The sequence below is a fragment of the Trachypithecus francoisi genome, unplaced genomic scaffold (assembly GCF_009764315.1).
Source record: "Trachypithecus francoisi isolate TF-2019V2 unplaced genomic scaffold, Tfra_2.0 Contig01603, whole genome shotgun sequence".
Taxonomy (NCBI): domain Eukaryota; kingdom Metazoa; phylum Chordata; class Mammalia; order Primates; family Cercopithecidae; genus Trachypithecus; species Trachypithecus francoisi.
The window spans coordinates 2,078,101-2,095,063 of NW_022681445.1; the positions used below are offsets into that span (position 1 = coordinate 2,078,101).

General features: G+C 41.5%; 1 protein-coding gene across 1 annotated transcript in view; it reads right to left on the reverse strand.

Annotated features, from left to right (window-relative positions):
* Nucleotides 1–5,288: 5,288 nt before the first annotated feature.
* The window catches only part of KLHL15 (kelch like family member 15), a 49,959-nt gene continuing 38,284 nt past the window's right edge, over nt 5,289–16,963 (reverse strand). Inside the window, 1 exon segment of the mRNA XM_033195541.1 lies at nt 5,289–10,598. Within this exon segment, the coding sequence (XP_033051432.1) occupies nt 9,489–10,598 (1,110 nt within the window). The 3' untranslated portion in view covers nt 5,289–9,488.

A 16,963-nucleotide genomic window follows, 5' to 3' on the forward strand; every position in this document is an offset into this window, starting at 1 on the left:
AAGTAATCTGCAGATCCACAGAATATTCATGATATGATTTTGTTTTTGCTTGACATCTGCTCCCATAGCTCTGTCAGTGAGGAATTCATCATTCCCAAAGCATTCCATATGCTTTTCCACTCTGCATTTACCCATGCAATTTCCCCTGGCACAAATCCTCTTCATTTTTGGCTGCTAGCAACTCAAGAACAGGATGTTTCGACCTTCCCCTTGTTTGGAGCCTGAGGACACTACACTGTGACTCCATGTTTCTAAGTGCAAACACTTAAATCTGAATTCTACCAACTCTGGCCGGGCGTAGTGGTTCACGCCTGTAATCCCAGCACTTTGGGAGGCCGAGGAAGACGGATCACTGGAACTCAGTTCAAGACCAACCCTGTCTCTACCAAAAATACAAAAATTAGCTGGGCGTGGTGGCACATGCCTGCAATCCCAGCTACTCGGGAGGCTGAGACAGGAGGATCGCTTGAGTCCAGGAGGCGGAGGTTGTGCTGAGCCGAGATTGTGCTACTGTGCTCCAGCCTGGGCAACAGAGAGAGAGAGCCCATCTCAAAAAAATAAAAATAATTTTAAAAAAGTATTTATCATAATGGGGGCATGGTTAGATAAATGACAGTATAACCATATTATGGAACACTAAGTAATCACTAAAAATATTATTTTCAGGCTGAACATGGTGGTTCATGCCTGTAATCCCAGCACTCTGGGAGGCCGAGGTGGGTGGATCACCTGAGGTCAGGAGTTCGAGACCAGCCTGGCCAATATGGAGAAACCTTGTCTCTACTAAAAATACAAAAATGAGCCAGGTGTTGTGGCACACGCCTGTAGTCCCAGCTACTCCGGAGGCTGAGGCAGGGGAATCGCTTGAACCTGGGAGGTGGAGGTTGCAGTGAGGCGAGATTGCACCACTGCATTCCAGCCTGGGCAACAGAGCAAGACTCCGTCTCAAAATATATATATATATTTTCATAGAAATTTTAATGGCTTATGAAATTATTTCTAATATAATGTGAAAATACAGGATAAAAAACTATAATTGCACCGATCGCAATAACACTGACCCCTCAGAGGCAGTTTTCTGTTGACTCCTTATTTTCCTGAGTATGGGTCACACTTTGCTGTTTCTTTGTACATCCTGTTTCTTTTAGATAATATGTTGTAGCAACTCTGGACTCTTCATTAACCCACTCCCAATCCAGGTGGTGGTGGGGTTTGCTATTTTTAGACTTGTTGTTTGTTTAGTGATCTGCCTGGACTAATTCTGTGGCGTCTACTCCCTACTCACTCTCCCCACTCCTCAGTGTACAGTCACTGATGTCTCTGGTGTTTTTGAAATTCTTGTTTTTAAGACTGGATTCCGAGGGATCACTTCTTAGTTGGCATAGGTCAGCCAATGATTGGTCAGAAGTTGTGTTTAAACACCTTGAGCCAGTAAAGCTCTCACCTTCTGCTGATGAATGTGTGTGACCTGGGGAATGCATTCAAGTCAGAGCAGTTTCCAAGTCTATTTATTCCAGTTTTGATTTTCTGTTTGCAAGGTTTCACACGCAGACAGGGACAAGTAGCTTGCTAGGGCCCTTTTAGGTCTCTTCTTGGGTGCACACAGCCCTGCACATGATGAGCATAGCCTTCCGGACCACTAGGGATAAGCAGGATCTTATCAAGCTTATTTTGCTGTTACATTCCCAAGACCTCCCTGTTACACTGCTCGCTGCTGTCTGCCTCTCTATTGCTAACCCAAATCACTATTTGAGACCTCAGGCTAGCCGCAATGTTGGCCACACTGAGATTTGGGATTCTCCACGCTCTACTCCAAATAAAGTCAGCCCCTCCCGCAGCCCTAGAACTTCTGTGACAGAGCCTGGAGAGAAGGAGTTGGGATGGGAGCAGCCCGGGGTTAAAACATCACAGACTCCCGCTGTTCTTACAGGGGCTTCAGTAGCTTTTCTTGAATAAACACTCCTCAATTTGCTGTATGCCTTTGGTCAACTTCCAGTCTTAAAATTTTTTTTTTGACAAGTTTGTTCAGTTTTGTCACTGCTTTTTAAGGAGAGGATTCGCTGAGCTCCTTACTTGGCCTTCTTGGAAGCACTGCTCCTTAAACCATACGAGTTGTAAAAATTAATTATACTGGCCGGGTGCAGTGGCTCATGCCTGTAATCTCAGCACTCTGGGAGGCTGAGGTGGGAGAATCACTTGAGGTCAGGAGTTCAAGACCAGCCTGGCCAACATGGTGAAATCCTCTCTTTTTAGAGACGGGATCTCACTGTCATCTGAGCTGGAGTGCAGTGGCGTGATCATAGCTTACTGCAGCCTCAAACTATCCTCCTGCCTCAGCCTCCCAAGTACCTGGGTTGTTTTCTTTGTTATTCCTTAGCAAGGCTTTTTCAAGAGCATTCACATATTCCATGAAAAAGAACTCAGCTCTTGGACTGGTTTACAAATAGTCAAATGTTTGGTTTATACTGAGCTAAACAAAATCAAAATGAGTTAACAGCAGGACTTCTGGGAGCCTTTAATATGCTAATATTGGTTGAGATTCTCCAAGAAGAGAAGCGTAGTGTTTCCCAAGATGACTGTGACCACTGAACACTTACTTCTTCCCCCAACAGAGCATTTCATGGGATTCATGTTCTGCAAAAACACCCTTTGGTCTCTCTTGGTATTTTCAGCCTGGATCACAAATAGTGAGATGTTCAGGGAAGAAGTATTTGTTGACAGCTGAGAGAGCTGTATGCATTACCCTTCTAGACACAGGAGCAGTGGCAGTGGAAATGAAGGGAAATTCCTCGGGGAGGTCAACTTTGGCAGACAATCAAGCTCTCTAATACAGGTACCCCCTCACCCAGAACTTTTCATTGGCAACATTCCAAGTTTCTGGGTTCTATTTTTAAGGAGGACTTACCATGTACCAGACATTAAGTCAGACTCTTGGAAAATAACACAGTATTCGCTCTCAAGGAGTACGGTTAAGGGTGGGATGGAGAAGACAGTTCTCATCACGTTAGGGGAGATGGGGTCTAGGTATCCACAAGTGTTACGGTAAGACCAAGGGGACACTGTTAACTTGACCCAAGAGGTTAAAAAAAAACAAAACCTGACAGAGGGCATGATGCCCAGGCTGGTTCTTGAAGGCCAAGAAAGGGTTAGGCAGGAATGGAAAAGGGGAAGCATGTGTGCAAAGACAGAGAGGCTTAAGAAAACACGGTCTATTCAGGAACTACAATTAGTTTGCATAGCTAGAGGACAGAATGTAAAACAAACTGAACAGGTACAAAGAGAGCAACGCACAAAGGGCCTTGTGTGACACGCACGCTAAGGAATTTGGATCTTAGTCTCAGGGTGAAGGGAGATCAGTAAAAGGTTGCCGAAGCGGGTGGATCGCTTGAGGTCGGGAGTTTAAGACCAGCCTGGCCAACATGGTGAAACTCCGTCTCTACTAAAAACACAAAAACTAGCCGGGAGTGTCATCCCAGCTACTTGGGAGGCTGAGGCAGGACAATCACTTGAACCTGGGAGGTGGAGGTTTCAGTGAGCTCAGATTGCACCACTGCACTCAGCCTGGGGGACAGAGTGAGACTCTGTCTCAAAAAAAAAAAAAAGTGCATGATGGAGGTAGATGATCAGAAAGCTCCAGAAGGCCAGCAAGAAGGACAAGGGTCTGAACTAGGACAGTATGAATGGAGAGGAGAGGGCACTTGAGAATTTAAAGTGCTAGAACTGGATGAACTAAGATGTTGGGGTTAAGTGGGAGAGAGGCATTCCGAGGTTATATATGAACAATCATAGGCAATGGTAAAGCCAGATAATACAGAGAAGATAAGGGGCATGTTTTGGGGGAGGAGATAATGTATTCAGATTTGCACCTGTTCAGTTTGAAATTCCAATACAACACGTGAGAGATGTTCAGGAGATGGCTGGAACTCTGCGTTGAGAAATACAGATATGATGGGTATCAGAATAAAAGTTGTAGGCTAGGTGCAGTGGCTCACACCTGTAATCCCAATACGTTGGGAGGCCAAACGGGTGGATCATGTGAGGTCAGGAGTTCGAGACCGGCCTGTCCAACACGGTGAAACCCCATCTCTACTAAAAATACAAAATTAGCTGGGCATGGTGGCGCATGCCTGTAATCCCAGTTACTTGAGACACCGAAGCAGGAGAATCACTTGAACCCAGGAGGTGGAGGTTGCAGTGAGCCGAGATTGCACCACTGCACTCCAGCCTGGGCGACAGAGCCTTGCTCTGTCTCAAAAAAACAAAAGAGTAACTAACAGTTGTAGATGAAGCCACAGGTATAGGTACGGATGAGATAGTACAGAGTGTGTAGACTGAAAAGCAGGCAGAGACAAAAACCCCAGGGCACTGTCATCTCATCTGAATACCTATACCATTTGTCTGTTACATATGGAATTTGTCGTATGTTGCAATAAACATTTAGCTCAGTGCCTACTGTGTACAAATGCTAGATATGAGGGTACAAAGAACGAAAAATCCTTTCACCCAAGGAGACTATGATCTAGTCGTGGAGAAAGAATCATGCCCAATTATTATGCAAAATGAAGTTAAATAGAAACTATAAGTGTGTTGAGTGTAGAAGAGGCAATTAATTCAACAGAAGAGCTAACGGAGCTTTCAGGAGGAGAGGGAAACATTTGAGTTGGACTTTGCAAAAATAAGTGGATTTTAACAAGCAGGGCAGGGGAAAGAAAGGCAAGTAATTTTAGGCTGGAAAGGAACACACGTAAAGATCACAACAGAATGGAGTGTAGGAAGTGGTGGAGAGAGGCTGCAAAGGTTGCCTGAGGCCAGGATCTGGGTGCTTGGGAATCCTGTTGCGGTTTCTTAGGTGTCCGTTTGAAAGATAGCACACATGTGTTGATGTATACCCAAGGCCTCCACCAAGTTCTGAATTTCAGAAATGCCTGGAAGACCAATGAATCAAAAATGCTAAAGGAAATCTAAAAATCGCCAAACTAAGGCTTGAGGCTTGTAAACGCTTTTTCTCAGTTCTATATTTTCCTTTTGCAAGACTGCAAAACTCTGTTAGAACTTTAATTACTTGGCTTCATTATAAAATTTCCATTGCATATAAGAGTATAAATAATTTCACTCTAATGCTCTCATCTGAATCTGCGGCTGAAAGCATTGGCAGAAATCACATTTTCATGGCACTTCCTTGGCATGTTGAAGGAAAACAAAATGTATTCTGCTAATCAAGTCATTAGTGACTTTGAAAGTGATGGATTATACAAAAAAAAAACAGCAAATAATCAGAGATAAAGAGGTATATTTTAAAGATTAAAAATATTTTATTTAAACTTTTCTTCATAAACACTTTTAACATTTTTTTCAATTTAAAAACAGAATGGATAGCATAAACATGTTTGAATAGATTATATCCACGGCTTGGGAAAAATTACCTGACAAAAATGTAAAGGCTTTCAAAACAGGTATAAAAGGCAAACCTTAAATTATTCTAAGATTTTTATATCGGCCCTAGGATTATTTGACTACTGGCCCAAAATGTACCTAAAGGTCAAAATATTTTTCTATAGACAAAGTATGCCCAACAGGTACAGGGCATATACAAGTTAGGTAGAAAATAACCTCTCCCAATCACCTCACTGGACCATTCCTTCAGAAAGCAAACACCTAATCCTTACTATATACTGATTAATAACATTTTAAATGTAGTTGTTCCCAAAATGTAAAAAGAAAACCTAAGAATTTAAGGGAGAACAAAGCTGATGGCATTCTCCTCAATGTTACTTGTGTAATATTGAAGTTATATGGTGTACTGAAAGGATATGATTTCCATGAATTTATCTATTCCAGTCTATGCCTAGTGAATATTTGACTTTATAAACTCTGGATAAACTAATTTTTAGGACTTCCATTTTTAAGATAAATCTCTTTTTAGAAGATATTTATTCCCAAACCAACTCTAAATGTAATTGAACAAACATATGATCTCTCAAAATGTTCAGAATACAAAACAAAAATCAAAAATGTATAACAGGCAAACAAGAAAACTGGCACTAGCAGTTTTACTGCCATATAGCCCTCAATTATATCTGATTTACACTATTATCTATGTTGTATTTTACTTCAGTCTAAAACTTTAAATTATGAATTCTCAAAAGAGCTAGTCTCCTTTGAGAGATAGCTTATAAACTGAAATAACAATTTATATTATAAACTGAAATGTTATGACCTACACCCACATATACATATATAAAAATAGTCCCACTGAACGTTTGACATGTTTAGATTATGCAGCTCAAATAATCTGTTATAAAATATTTTAAAGCTTAGTTTCATGTAATTAAGACAAAACTCCATTTTTACCACTTCTCCCCACATAAAGCGTGTGTCCTTTACTATGACTCGAGCAGGCTTCCCAGAATGAGGTGTCCAAAGGTGCTGCTTTAGAAAAGATAAGTGAAGGGCTCAGTCAGTATTTCACAAATTCTAGTAACACTCACACAGAGCAGAGTAATGAGGACACAGAAAGCTGTCTCAAGAAAAGCTAGTAATTCTATTAGTTAAGCTTTGCTTTTTAAAAACCAGTAGCATTTCTTCCAACACAAAACCTTCAATGTGAGAATCTTGCATTTTAAGAAAAGGTTGTAGTGCAAGGAATTTCTTTAAAATCAAAACTTAGAAGGTCAAAGACACGGAAGAGAACAAATAGTTCTAATTAAGATGTAATTAATGAAGATCAGCTATTTTTGTGAACTCTGGCATTTAAGATATAAAGTGAAAACAACACGCATAAAGGTCATAACAGTTAAACTGTATAGATTCAAATCTCTTACTGAATTTTTCAAAAAACTACTTTTTTGAGCGCAAAGTATATAAACAAAAATTCCAGATGAAGCACACAAAAAATAAACTTGAAAAAAATGCTATGAAAAACTTTTCCATAGTTTAGTATAACAAAAATAAATCTCTTGCAGCAATTAAACCATAATTTTAAAAGGGAATGTAAGTTAATCATGGATTTAAAATAACCTAAATTAGAACTACATATAAACAGGGAGTTTTCTCATACATTCAGAACCCAAGCAACAGCAACTATTCTTAAAGCTCAAAACTGATTACAGCTAACATCAGGTCCGACGTGACTTACGTGAAGCTGAACCCAGAGTTAGTTCAAGTTAAGATTTTACGAATTTTACAAAACATGAACTTTGATCTTGGCCTCTGTCTTTAAAACTGAAGACCAAGAATACTCAAATGTTCGCCCAAATGTCACCCTAACTAGGGCCATAAAGTCATATCTAAGCAATTAAAGAGAACCACCACTATAGTGTAAAGCCTTTGATGTGGATACCTGGCCTGATGGCTCACTCTTGGCCTTTTCTAGCAAAAGACATCAATGAGGAAAATAATGAAGACGTTATTTTCTTTAAAGCAAAACAGCACACATACAAAGCCACTAAACAAACGTAGTAGAAAAAAAAATTAAACGGTTAACTTATTCCTAGCTTTCAAAAATAAAATAATAGCTTTTTTTAAATGTAGAAAAAGACTTTTTACCCATATTACCATGGGAAACAAGATAACCAAATTTCATGTTTGGAAACTGTAAGTAAATGATAGGACTAGTTAATGAAAATTTAAGTTTCATATACAAAATAAGATTATTATTGATTTCTGAAATCAATGCCAATGGTTTTTTCAAAAGCTACTTGTGTACCTGACTGTTTCTTAAACCCAAATGCCTCCAATTTTGGAGTTTGAAGATCAGGTTTAATCTCATAGTATGTCTAAAAACTGCCCAAAAAAAACCCCAAAAACCAAAGTCTTCACATTTCCACGACTTCACACTTCCATTTTATGTTCAATGGTGGCAGCAGCAAACAAACAAACAAACAAACACCAAACAAACAAAGTGAAACTAGAAAATTTATACATCAGCAGCCATATAGAAGGCATTGCAATATTGCACCAATATTCTAAGATCTGGCAAGTTTTGCCAGTATAGATCTAGTCTGTATCAGATATAGACTACTCATGTGAAAATGGCATCAATTTCAATGATCCACTCCCAGGTTATTCTTGCTTAACTTTGTCAACTGTTTTTTCCTCTGCATTTAAAGAGTTGAAAGGTGCAGCTAATCCTAAAACACTTATTATAAATGCTTTTAAACAGCTATTCTTGATCCATTCTGAACTTTGTGGTTACTATCCTTCATGCTAACAGCTTTCAGTAAATAAAACAAAACTGAGGGCTTACATCCCTAGTGTCGCTGGGTATTTTGTACAAAATAAACAAGTAGATAAAACCAGTAACATTATAATTCTATTTCTTACCTCTAAGTCAAAACTGAGCTCAAATTTTCTAACAGTTTCTACCTTCCATTCAATAACAAATGCAGCAGCCTTACTGAATGTAAAAAACGGGAGTTGCACTTACTTTTAAGGGGCCTTGATTTAGGAGTCTGGTATTACCTAAATGCTCTTTAAAAAAAGTGCTTGCATGCTGCAGGGCCAGAACTTGTCATTTACCACTCCGATTCTCACTAAAAACAGGGCAACGTTAAACAGACTGCAAAGAAAAACATTTTCAAAAAGAAAAGACACACATCGACAAAGAACACGCTTACTTTTGAAAATAAACTATAAAATGTTAGTTTTCATAACCATACATGTTTCAGAAATATAAGGAATTCAAATATTACTGAATCAGTATGGACTGAAGATAGGCTACTTTGATAGCAAATGAGGACTCCAGTTATTTTAACTTTCTAAAAATGTTAATATGTGAAAAGACGTTACATCTAAAATTCAACAAGTATGGCGAACTGTGTGTGCAAGTGCACTAGCTTAAAAATATAGAATCCTAACCACGCATAAAAGGGATGTGCCTTGTGTATTTATAGGTTGTATGCGAGTATGAATATGCTTTCACTAACACAATGCGGATAAGAGAAGGCAGCTTAGAAATAGTGTTTTGAATATAAAAAGTTAATTTTGTAGAAAATTTATATTTTTGCATTTTCAGCAAAAAGCCATGCAAAAAGGTCAAGAGTTTTAAACTTTAAATAATAAAACCAAAAAGTATAACAGACTGAAATACACTGAAATAAATCTTCAAAAAGGTTTCAGATAGAGACAGGGACTGAAATCACATCCAGTGACACTTATCAGGTCTTCTCTTAGAAGACACATGACTCCTACGCTAACATCTGAAAGAAATGTTTAAAGCAGAAAATCAATTTCCCAGATAAGTGGAGCATTCTATTAAACTGCTTCTGGAAGTAGTTTCAAGAGCTAGCACTTAGAATTAACTTATTGCATGAGTTTGAGGCCACTGAAAAGAAAGGAAAAAAAGGATGCTAGCACAGAATGAAAAATTCTTACGATGTTAGACCAATGGCTTTGATAGTAAAACTGGTGAGGTTTTTCTTTATATGTTTTAATTAACTACTCTGCACAAACAAATACTTTGTTTGCCTCTTTTAGGGAGAAGGATGTCATTAGTTGCAACGCCTGACCTCATCCAGTACATAGTCCGGAAAATGCAGGTTGCATACTTGTAAACCATCCAGCTTGCAGGGCATCCGAGGGTACTCATCTTCCTTCCACTTGTTTTCATCTGGATCAAAAGTGAGAATGGAATCGCTGTAATGACCATTATAACAAAGGCCTCCAAGAACCATTATTTGTTTGTCCAGCACAGTCACACCATGACCACTTCTACCAATCGGCATGGATGCCAAGATGGTCCACTGATCAGTCTCTGGGTTGTATACTTCTGTAGAAGGGCATCCCTGAGATTCGAAAGAGGCCCTCAAGATCACACAGACGCCACCGAAGACATAAAGCTTGCCATTGTAAGAAATCATCTTGTGAAAGCATCTCGCGTAATTCATCTTGCTCTTATTCTCCCAACAGTTGGTAACCACTTGAGTTCTCCTGGTCCGTTGTTCTATGGTCCCTTCTTTGCTGGGGTCAAACACGCACACTTGCTTGGAGGTGGAAGATGAGGTGATTCCACCGGTGATAAACAACTTGTTATTGAGCACTGTCCCCTCATGTCCATATTTGTTAACTGGGTAAGGATCTACAAATTCCCATTTATCATTGGTGATGTCATATCTCTCAGTTGAATAGAAAGTCTCATCTCTGGTTCTGCCTGCTACGGCGTAAATAAACTTCCCAATAACACCTACAGCAAATTCAGAGCGTGGTACAGACATATCTGCCATCTGCAGCCAGGAGTTTTGTCTCGGGTCATACCTGAATACTTTGGAAGAAGCATGGAATTCACCATCCGGGCCCAGCTCTTCCCCGCCTAACAGGAACACAAAATTATTGACGATAGCAAGGCAGTCAGGTCGCAGAGGTACTTGTGGGCCTTCTAGTTCCCACCAGACTCTTGGTTTCTTTAAGAGAAGTATTTTACTGTTAACCATGCTATGTCCAATCATTCCTCGAAATACTGTAGTTTGTGGTTTTGCAGAACGAATGCGGCTTGACTTCATATCCAACAAAGGCTGCTGGTGAACATTCTGAAAGTAATTCAATGCTTGGTCAACTTCGTAACGGAGCTGTCGGGAGTATCTATAAAATTCTGATGTCTTAACCTAAGAACACAAGAAAAAGAATTTAACCAAATGAAAAAGCATCAGCGGCAAATTATCAAAGCCGACTAACACGATCATCTTAGGCTCACTTTACTAAAACTGCTTTTCCTGCTAAGATCACCTACTTTCTTTTGTTTTCTACAAAGCTTTTTTTGGAGATGGGAGTCTCGCTCTGCCGCCCAGGCTGGAGTGCACTGGCAACCTCCACCTCCCGGGTTCAAGCACTTCTCTGCCTCAGCCTCCTGAGGCGCCTGCCACCACGCCCGGCTAATTTTTTTATTTTTAGTAGAGACCAGGTTTCATCATCTTGACCAGGCTGGTCTTGAACTCCTGACCTCATGATCCACCCGCCTCAGCCTCCCAAAGTGCTGGGATTACAGGCGTGAGCCACCACATATGGCCTATGTTTTCTTAATTGTAATGATCTATGTACATTCCCAAGCTTTTAAGAGTAAACAAACAATTAGGCACCTATTATGTCAAGCCCTGGGCTACAAGGAAGGAATATGAGGAAAAGTACAGGGCTTCACAGTAGAGGAAACCATATCCACAGTTTTCTTTTTTCTTTTTTTTTTGAGACGGAGTCTCGCTCTGTCGCCCAGGTTGGGGTGCAGTGGCCGGATCTCAGCTCACTGCAAGCTCCGCCTCCCGGGTTCACGCCATTCTCCTGCCTCAGCCTCCCGAGTAGCTGGGAGTACAGGCGCCCGCCACCTCACCCGGCTAGTTTTTTGTATTTTTTAGTAGAGACGGGGTTTCACCGTGTTAGCCAGGATGGTCTCGATCTCCTGACCTCGTGATCCGCCCGTCTCGGCCTCCCAAAGTGCTGGGATTACAGGCTTGAGCCACCGCGTCTGGCCGAGGGTCTTAAATTTGGGTAACAGGAATTAGCGTAGAGGTAAAATCTACAGACAACCATGATTGATTTGAAATAGGGTGAAAGAATGAGGACTCAAATGTGACTTGAGCATTTAGACTTGAGGTGATGGAGAGAGTGGTGATATCAATAGGGAAAGCAGGGAAGATGAGCTGGTTTGAGAGAGGTATTCAACTTCCCTGGTAGGGTGTTGAGATGGAAATGCCTAAGAGCCTGTTGGAAATCTGGGATGACAGTTAGGGAGGGAGTCAAAACCAGGTGTATAATTTTAAGAGCTTCCTCCCCTTCCTTCTCCTCTCTTTCCTTTCCTCCTTCCTTTCTTTAGCCCATTCATTAATTTATTCCTCACCTTAGTCCAAAACAGTGGTCAAACAAAAAGCACCACAAATTTAAGTATTTTGATAACTGTATTCAATATAACCAGTTTCCTTTGTAATGTCAGGCATTTTATCATTAAAATCATTATTTTGAGAAGGGGTCCTTCCATGGGCTTCACAAGATCAGCAAAGGGGTAAACAGCACAAAAAAAGGCTGAGAACCCCTTGTCCAATCACGTAAGAGAGAAAGCTAACATTGGCCGGGCGCGGTGGCTCACGCCTGTAATCCCAGCACTTTGGGAGGCCAAGGCGGGCAGATCACTTGAGCTTAGGAGTTCAAGACCAGCCTGGCTAACACGGTGAAATCCCGTCTCTACTAAAAATACAAAATTTAGCTGGCTGTGGTGGCGTGTGCCTGTAATCCCAGCAACTCGGGGGGCTGAGGCAGGAGAATGGCTTAAACCTGGGAGGTGGAGGTTGTAGTGAGTAGAGATTGCGCCACTTCTCTCCAGCCTGGGCGACAGAGCGAGACTCCGTCCCAACAGGAAAAAAACAACAAAAAACTAACGTTGTTACTGCACTGGGTGCTTTACATGTACATCTCACATTAAATTATTCCTCCTGTGACAGTGCAATAACCATCCCCATTTTCCTAAGAAAACTAAGGCTTAGAATGTGAAGTGACTTGCCCAAATTGTTTATGTAACTACAACTGGTAGAGTTGTGATCTGAACCTTGAATGAGGACAATTTTACTTCAAAGCTCACGTAATTTCCAGAACATTACAACACAGCTTCCATTATTTTTTTATTTTTTTTTGAGACGGAGTCTAGCTCTGTTGCCCAAGCTGGAGTGCAGTGGCCGGATCTCAGCTCACTGCAAGCTCCGCCTCCCGGGTTCAAGCCATTCTCCTGCCTCAGCCTCCCGAGTAGCTGGGACTACAGGCGCCCGCCACCTCGCCCGGCTAGTTTTTTGTACTTTTTAGTAGAGACGGGGTTTCACCGTGTTAGCCAGGATGGTCTCGATCTCCTGACCTCGTGATCCGCCCGCCTCGGCCTCCCAAAGTGCTGGGATTACAGGCTTGAGCCACCGCGCCCGGCCTTACACAGCTTCCATTATTCTTTAGAAAAATCTTTACATTATATACTCATTTATTAAAACAACATGTTCAATGAATGAGCCTAATGACCCTTCTCAAATAAAAGACAGTAGAGGCCGGGCACGGTGGCTCAAGCCTGTAATCCCAGCACTTTGGGAGGCCGAGACGGGCGGATCACGAGGTCAGGAGATCGAGACCATCCTGGCTAACACGGTGAAACCCCGTCTCTACTAAAAATACAAAAAACTAGCCGGGCGAGGTGGCGGGCGCCTGTAGTCCCAGCTTCTGGGGAAGCTGAGGCAGGAAAATGGCATAAACCCAGGAGGCGGAGCTTGCAGTGAGCTGAGATCTGCAATCCAGCCGGGCGACAGAGCTAGACTCCGTCTCAAAAAAAAAAAAAAAAAAAAAAAAGAAGACAGTAGAATTGCTCTTAATAAAAAAAAAAATCAGTCATATGAATCACAGTGATTGGGCATCCAGCCCAATTCTTCCTAGCAAAAACAGTAACTCTGGAAAAATCATAGCAAATGATGAATACTAGTAAACAAGTAACTTCAATAAAACAAATAATAAAGGAAAAAAGGTGAGAACAACCTAAGATCTTCCATTTTATTACTTTTACTTCACACATAAAAAGTTAAAGTGGGCTGGGCACAGTTTACACCAACATTTTTGCATTCTTTGTTTTTTTATATATCATATTTATAAACAGAAAGAGTTCTTGCCATTTAAAAATGGTTCTCCATCAAAACGATTTTAAAAGCTCAGGAGTTCGAGACCAGCCTGGGCAACACTGTAAAACCCTGTCTCTACAAAAAATACAAAAATTAGCTGGGTGTGGTAGAGCAGGCCTGTAGTTTCAGTTATTTGGGAGGGTGAGGTGGGAAGAGCACCTGAGCCCAGGAGGCAGAGGCTGCAGTGATCTGAGATCATGCCACCATACTCCAGCCTGGGTGACACAGCGGGACTCTGTCTCAAAAAACAAAACAAAAAACAGTCCGAGCACGGTGGCTCACACCTGTAATCCCAGTACTTTGGGAGGCCAAGGTGGGTAGAACACCTGAGGTCAGGAGTTCAAGACCAGCCTAACATGGTGAAACCCTGTCTCTACTAAAAATACAAAAATTAGCTGGCCATGGTGGCATGTACCTGTAACTCCAGCTACTCAAGAGGCTGAGGCAGGAGAATCACTTGAACCTGGGAGGCGGAGGTTGCAGTGAGCTGAGATTGCACCATTGCACTCCAGCCTGGGTAGTAAGAGCAAAACTCCGTCTCAAAAAAAAAAAAAAAAAAAAAAAAAAAAAAAAAAAAAAAAAAAAAGCTGGGTGTGGTGGTGCATGCCTGTAATCCCAGCTACTTGGGAGGCTGAAGCAGAAGAATCGCCTGAACCCAGGAGGTGGAGGTTGCAGTAAGCCAAGATCGCGCCATCGCACTGCAGCCTGGGCAACAACAGCGAAACCCTATCTCCACAAAACAAAAACAAAAAAAACAGGCTGGGTGCGGTGGCTCATGCCTGTAATCCAGCACTTTGAGAGGCCGAGGCAGGCGGATCACAAGGTCAGGAGTTCGAGAACAGCCTGGCCAACACGGTGAAACCCTGTCTCTACTAAATACAAAAATTAGCCGGGCGTGGTGGCGCCTGCCTGTAATCCCAGCTACCCGGGAAGCTGAGGCAGTATAATCGCTTGAACCTGGGAGGTGGAGGTTGCAGTGAACTGAGATCATGCCACTGCATTCCAGCCTGGGTGACATAGCAAGATTCCATCTCAAAAAAACAACAAAAACCCAAAAACAAACAAACAAAAAACAAAACTGAGCATTTTCCATTCATTTCTTCTATAAATTGCCTAATAGTATGCCTTGCCCATTTTTTCTCATCTTTTTCTTATTGAGTTGTAGAAGCTAAAAAGGAAATACTCTGAAAATCAGCAAGAATCATAAACCTCAAATTAAAATTTAAGTGCCTACTGTGCACAGCCAGTGGTCTGAGAGCTACACAGGTTTTCAAGTAATAGAATCCTGTCCAGCATGGTAATTAAGCACCATGTCTGGTGATTAAGGATCCAATTTAGGAAATTTCTGACTTTGGCACTCATGAGCTGTGGCAATCTTGGGCACAGAGCTCAATATCTTTAAGCCTATATCCTCAACTGTATTATTGGGATAACACATTCATAACCCTATGATATAAGTGAGAGTACGTGAAAAGGATTTAGTATGGTGCCTATCATGTGGCAGTGTGCAAAAAGTATCAGCTATTATTAGCTATTATTAATGACCAGGGGACATTTGTGAAAGTGTCACTCAGCTTAAATCAGTGCTTCTCATGACATGCTTTTGCCTGTGTAAAAATTTAGTCTTTCAGAAGATCGAGGAGAAATGAGAGAAACAATTACTTTGGACCTATCCTCACTGGTGAAACATGACTGGTAATGTACAAATGGGAGGAAGCTTTACAGAAAGAAGCCATGTTGTTTGGAGATCAAGAAACAAAGGAAGGAGAATGCTGCACATATTGGATAGGCAGATTTCAAGTTTTTCAAAGGAAAATTAGGATCAATTCCAAGATCAGAAACTGTGCAAGGAAGCTCAAGAAGGCTTGGAAGCTCTCAAAAGCATAACGCTGACTGCATAATTGCAAAATACACTGATAAGAGGAAGAAAAGGGGAATGTATCTAAAAAATCTGATGTGCTGCACAGAGAGCTTTCTGGAATTCAGATGTTAAAAAACCACTTACAACAGATGGTAAAAATTGGGCACATAAAACAAGTATTATAATGAGTGAAATAGAGATATAAGAATATAGTGAATAAAGCTAAAGCCTCAGGATGAACTGTGACTTGACAAAGTAAGAGACATGGAATAAATGGCATTTTATACGTTAAAGGAAGAGTGAAGCCCACCCCCATCCCATGGGGTGGTTAATGTATTAACAAATAACAAAGGGAAACAACCCTACTCCTATTTTATTTCCATTCTCAGCTAATAATGTCTTATTCTTTCTAATCTGAGGATTAAATACAATTACTAAGAAGAAACTTAAATCCAAGATGGTTGAGAACAAAAAGAAAAACTAGCTAGTTATTCTCAGCAAGTTCAAGTCATTCGATCTCACAAATCATGTCCTGGGATCCTGAGGCTTCGTAGATAAGGCTGCTTAATTGCTTTTTGCAATCTGTGTGGAATTGTGATGAATGGGAGAGGACTAGAAGCCAGACAGATTCCTGAACTACAGACTGGTTAGCCTGACGGATCCTGTATTGTTGAAAAATAGCCCTCCAAAACAAAAAAGCACCCCACACTTGGAGGCAGCATGACCTCACTGGGTAATGCCAAGGCTGACCCAGTTTCCTGTTTAATTTTTGATGATGTAACAGCACTGGAAGAGAATGAGAGAACCTATGACTTCAGTAATCAACAAGGTCTAATCATAAAGAAAAGAGAAACACCAGGGACCCATGAACCACCTGAAATTGCAGCAATAATTGTGTGTAATCCATTTGGGGGGTAGGGTGAGGTGACTGGAAGTCCACAGTTGTTTTTTTTTTTTGAGACGGAGTCTCGCTCTGTCGCCCAGGCTGGAGTGCAGTGGCCGGATCTCAGCTCACTGCAAGCTCCGCCTCCCGGGCTCACGCCATTCTCCTGCCTCAGCCTCCCGAGTAGCTGGGACTACAGGCGCCCGCCACCTCGCCCGGCTAGTTTTTTGTAGTTTTTAGTAGAGACGGGGTTTCACCGTGTTAACCAGGATGGTCTCGATCTCCTGACCTCGTGATCCACCCGTCTCGGCCTCCTAAAGTGCTGGGATTACAGGCTTGAGCCACCGCGCCCGGCCAAGTCCACAGTTTTTACCAGGTGCTCCAGGGACCCACGAACTCCATATGTAAAGCTTCAACTGACTATCCTCAAAATGAACTAAAGTAATATGGCAGCTGTAGGAACTAACAAAACTGTAAACTAAAGTAAAAGGATAGACAATCCTGGTCGGGTACAGTGGCTCACACCTGTCATCTCAGCACTTTGGGAGGTTGAGGCAGGCAAATCACTTGAGCTCAGGAGTTTGACACCAGCCTGGG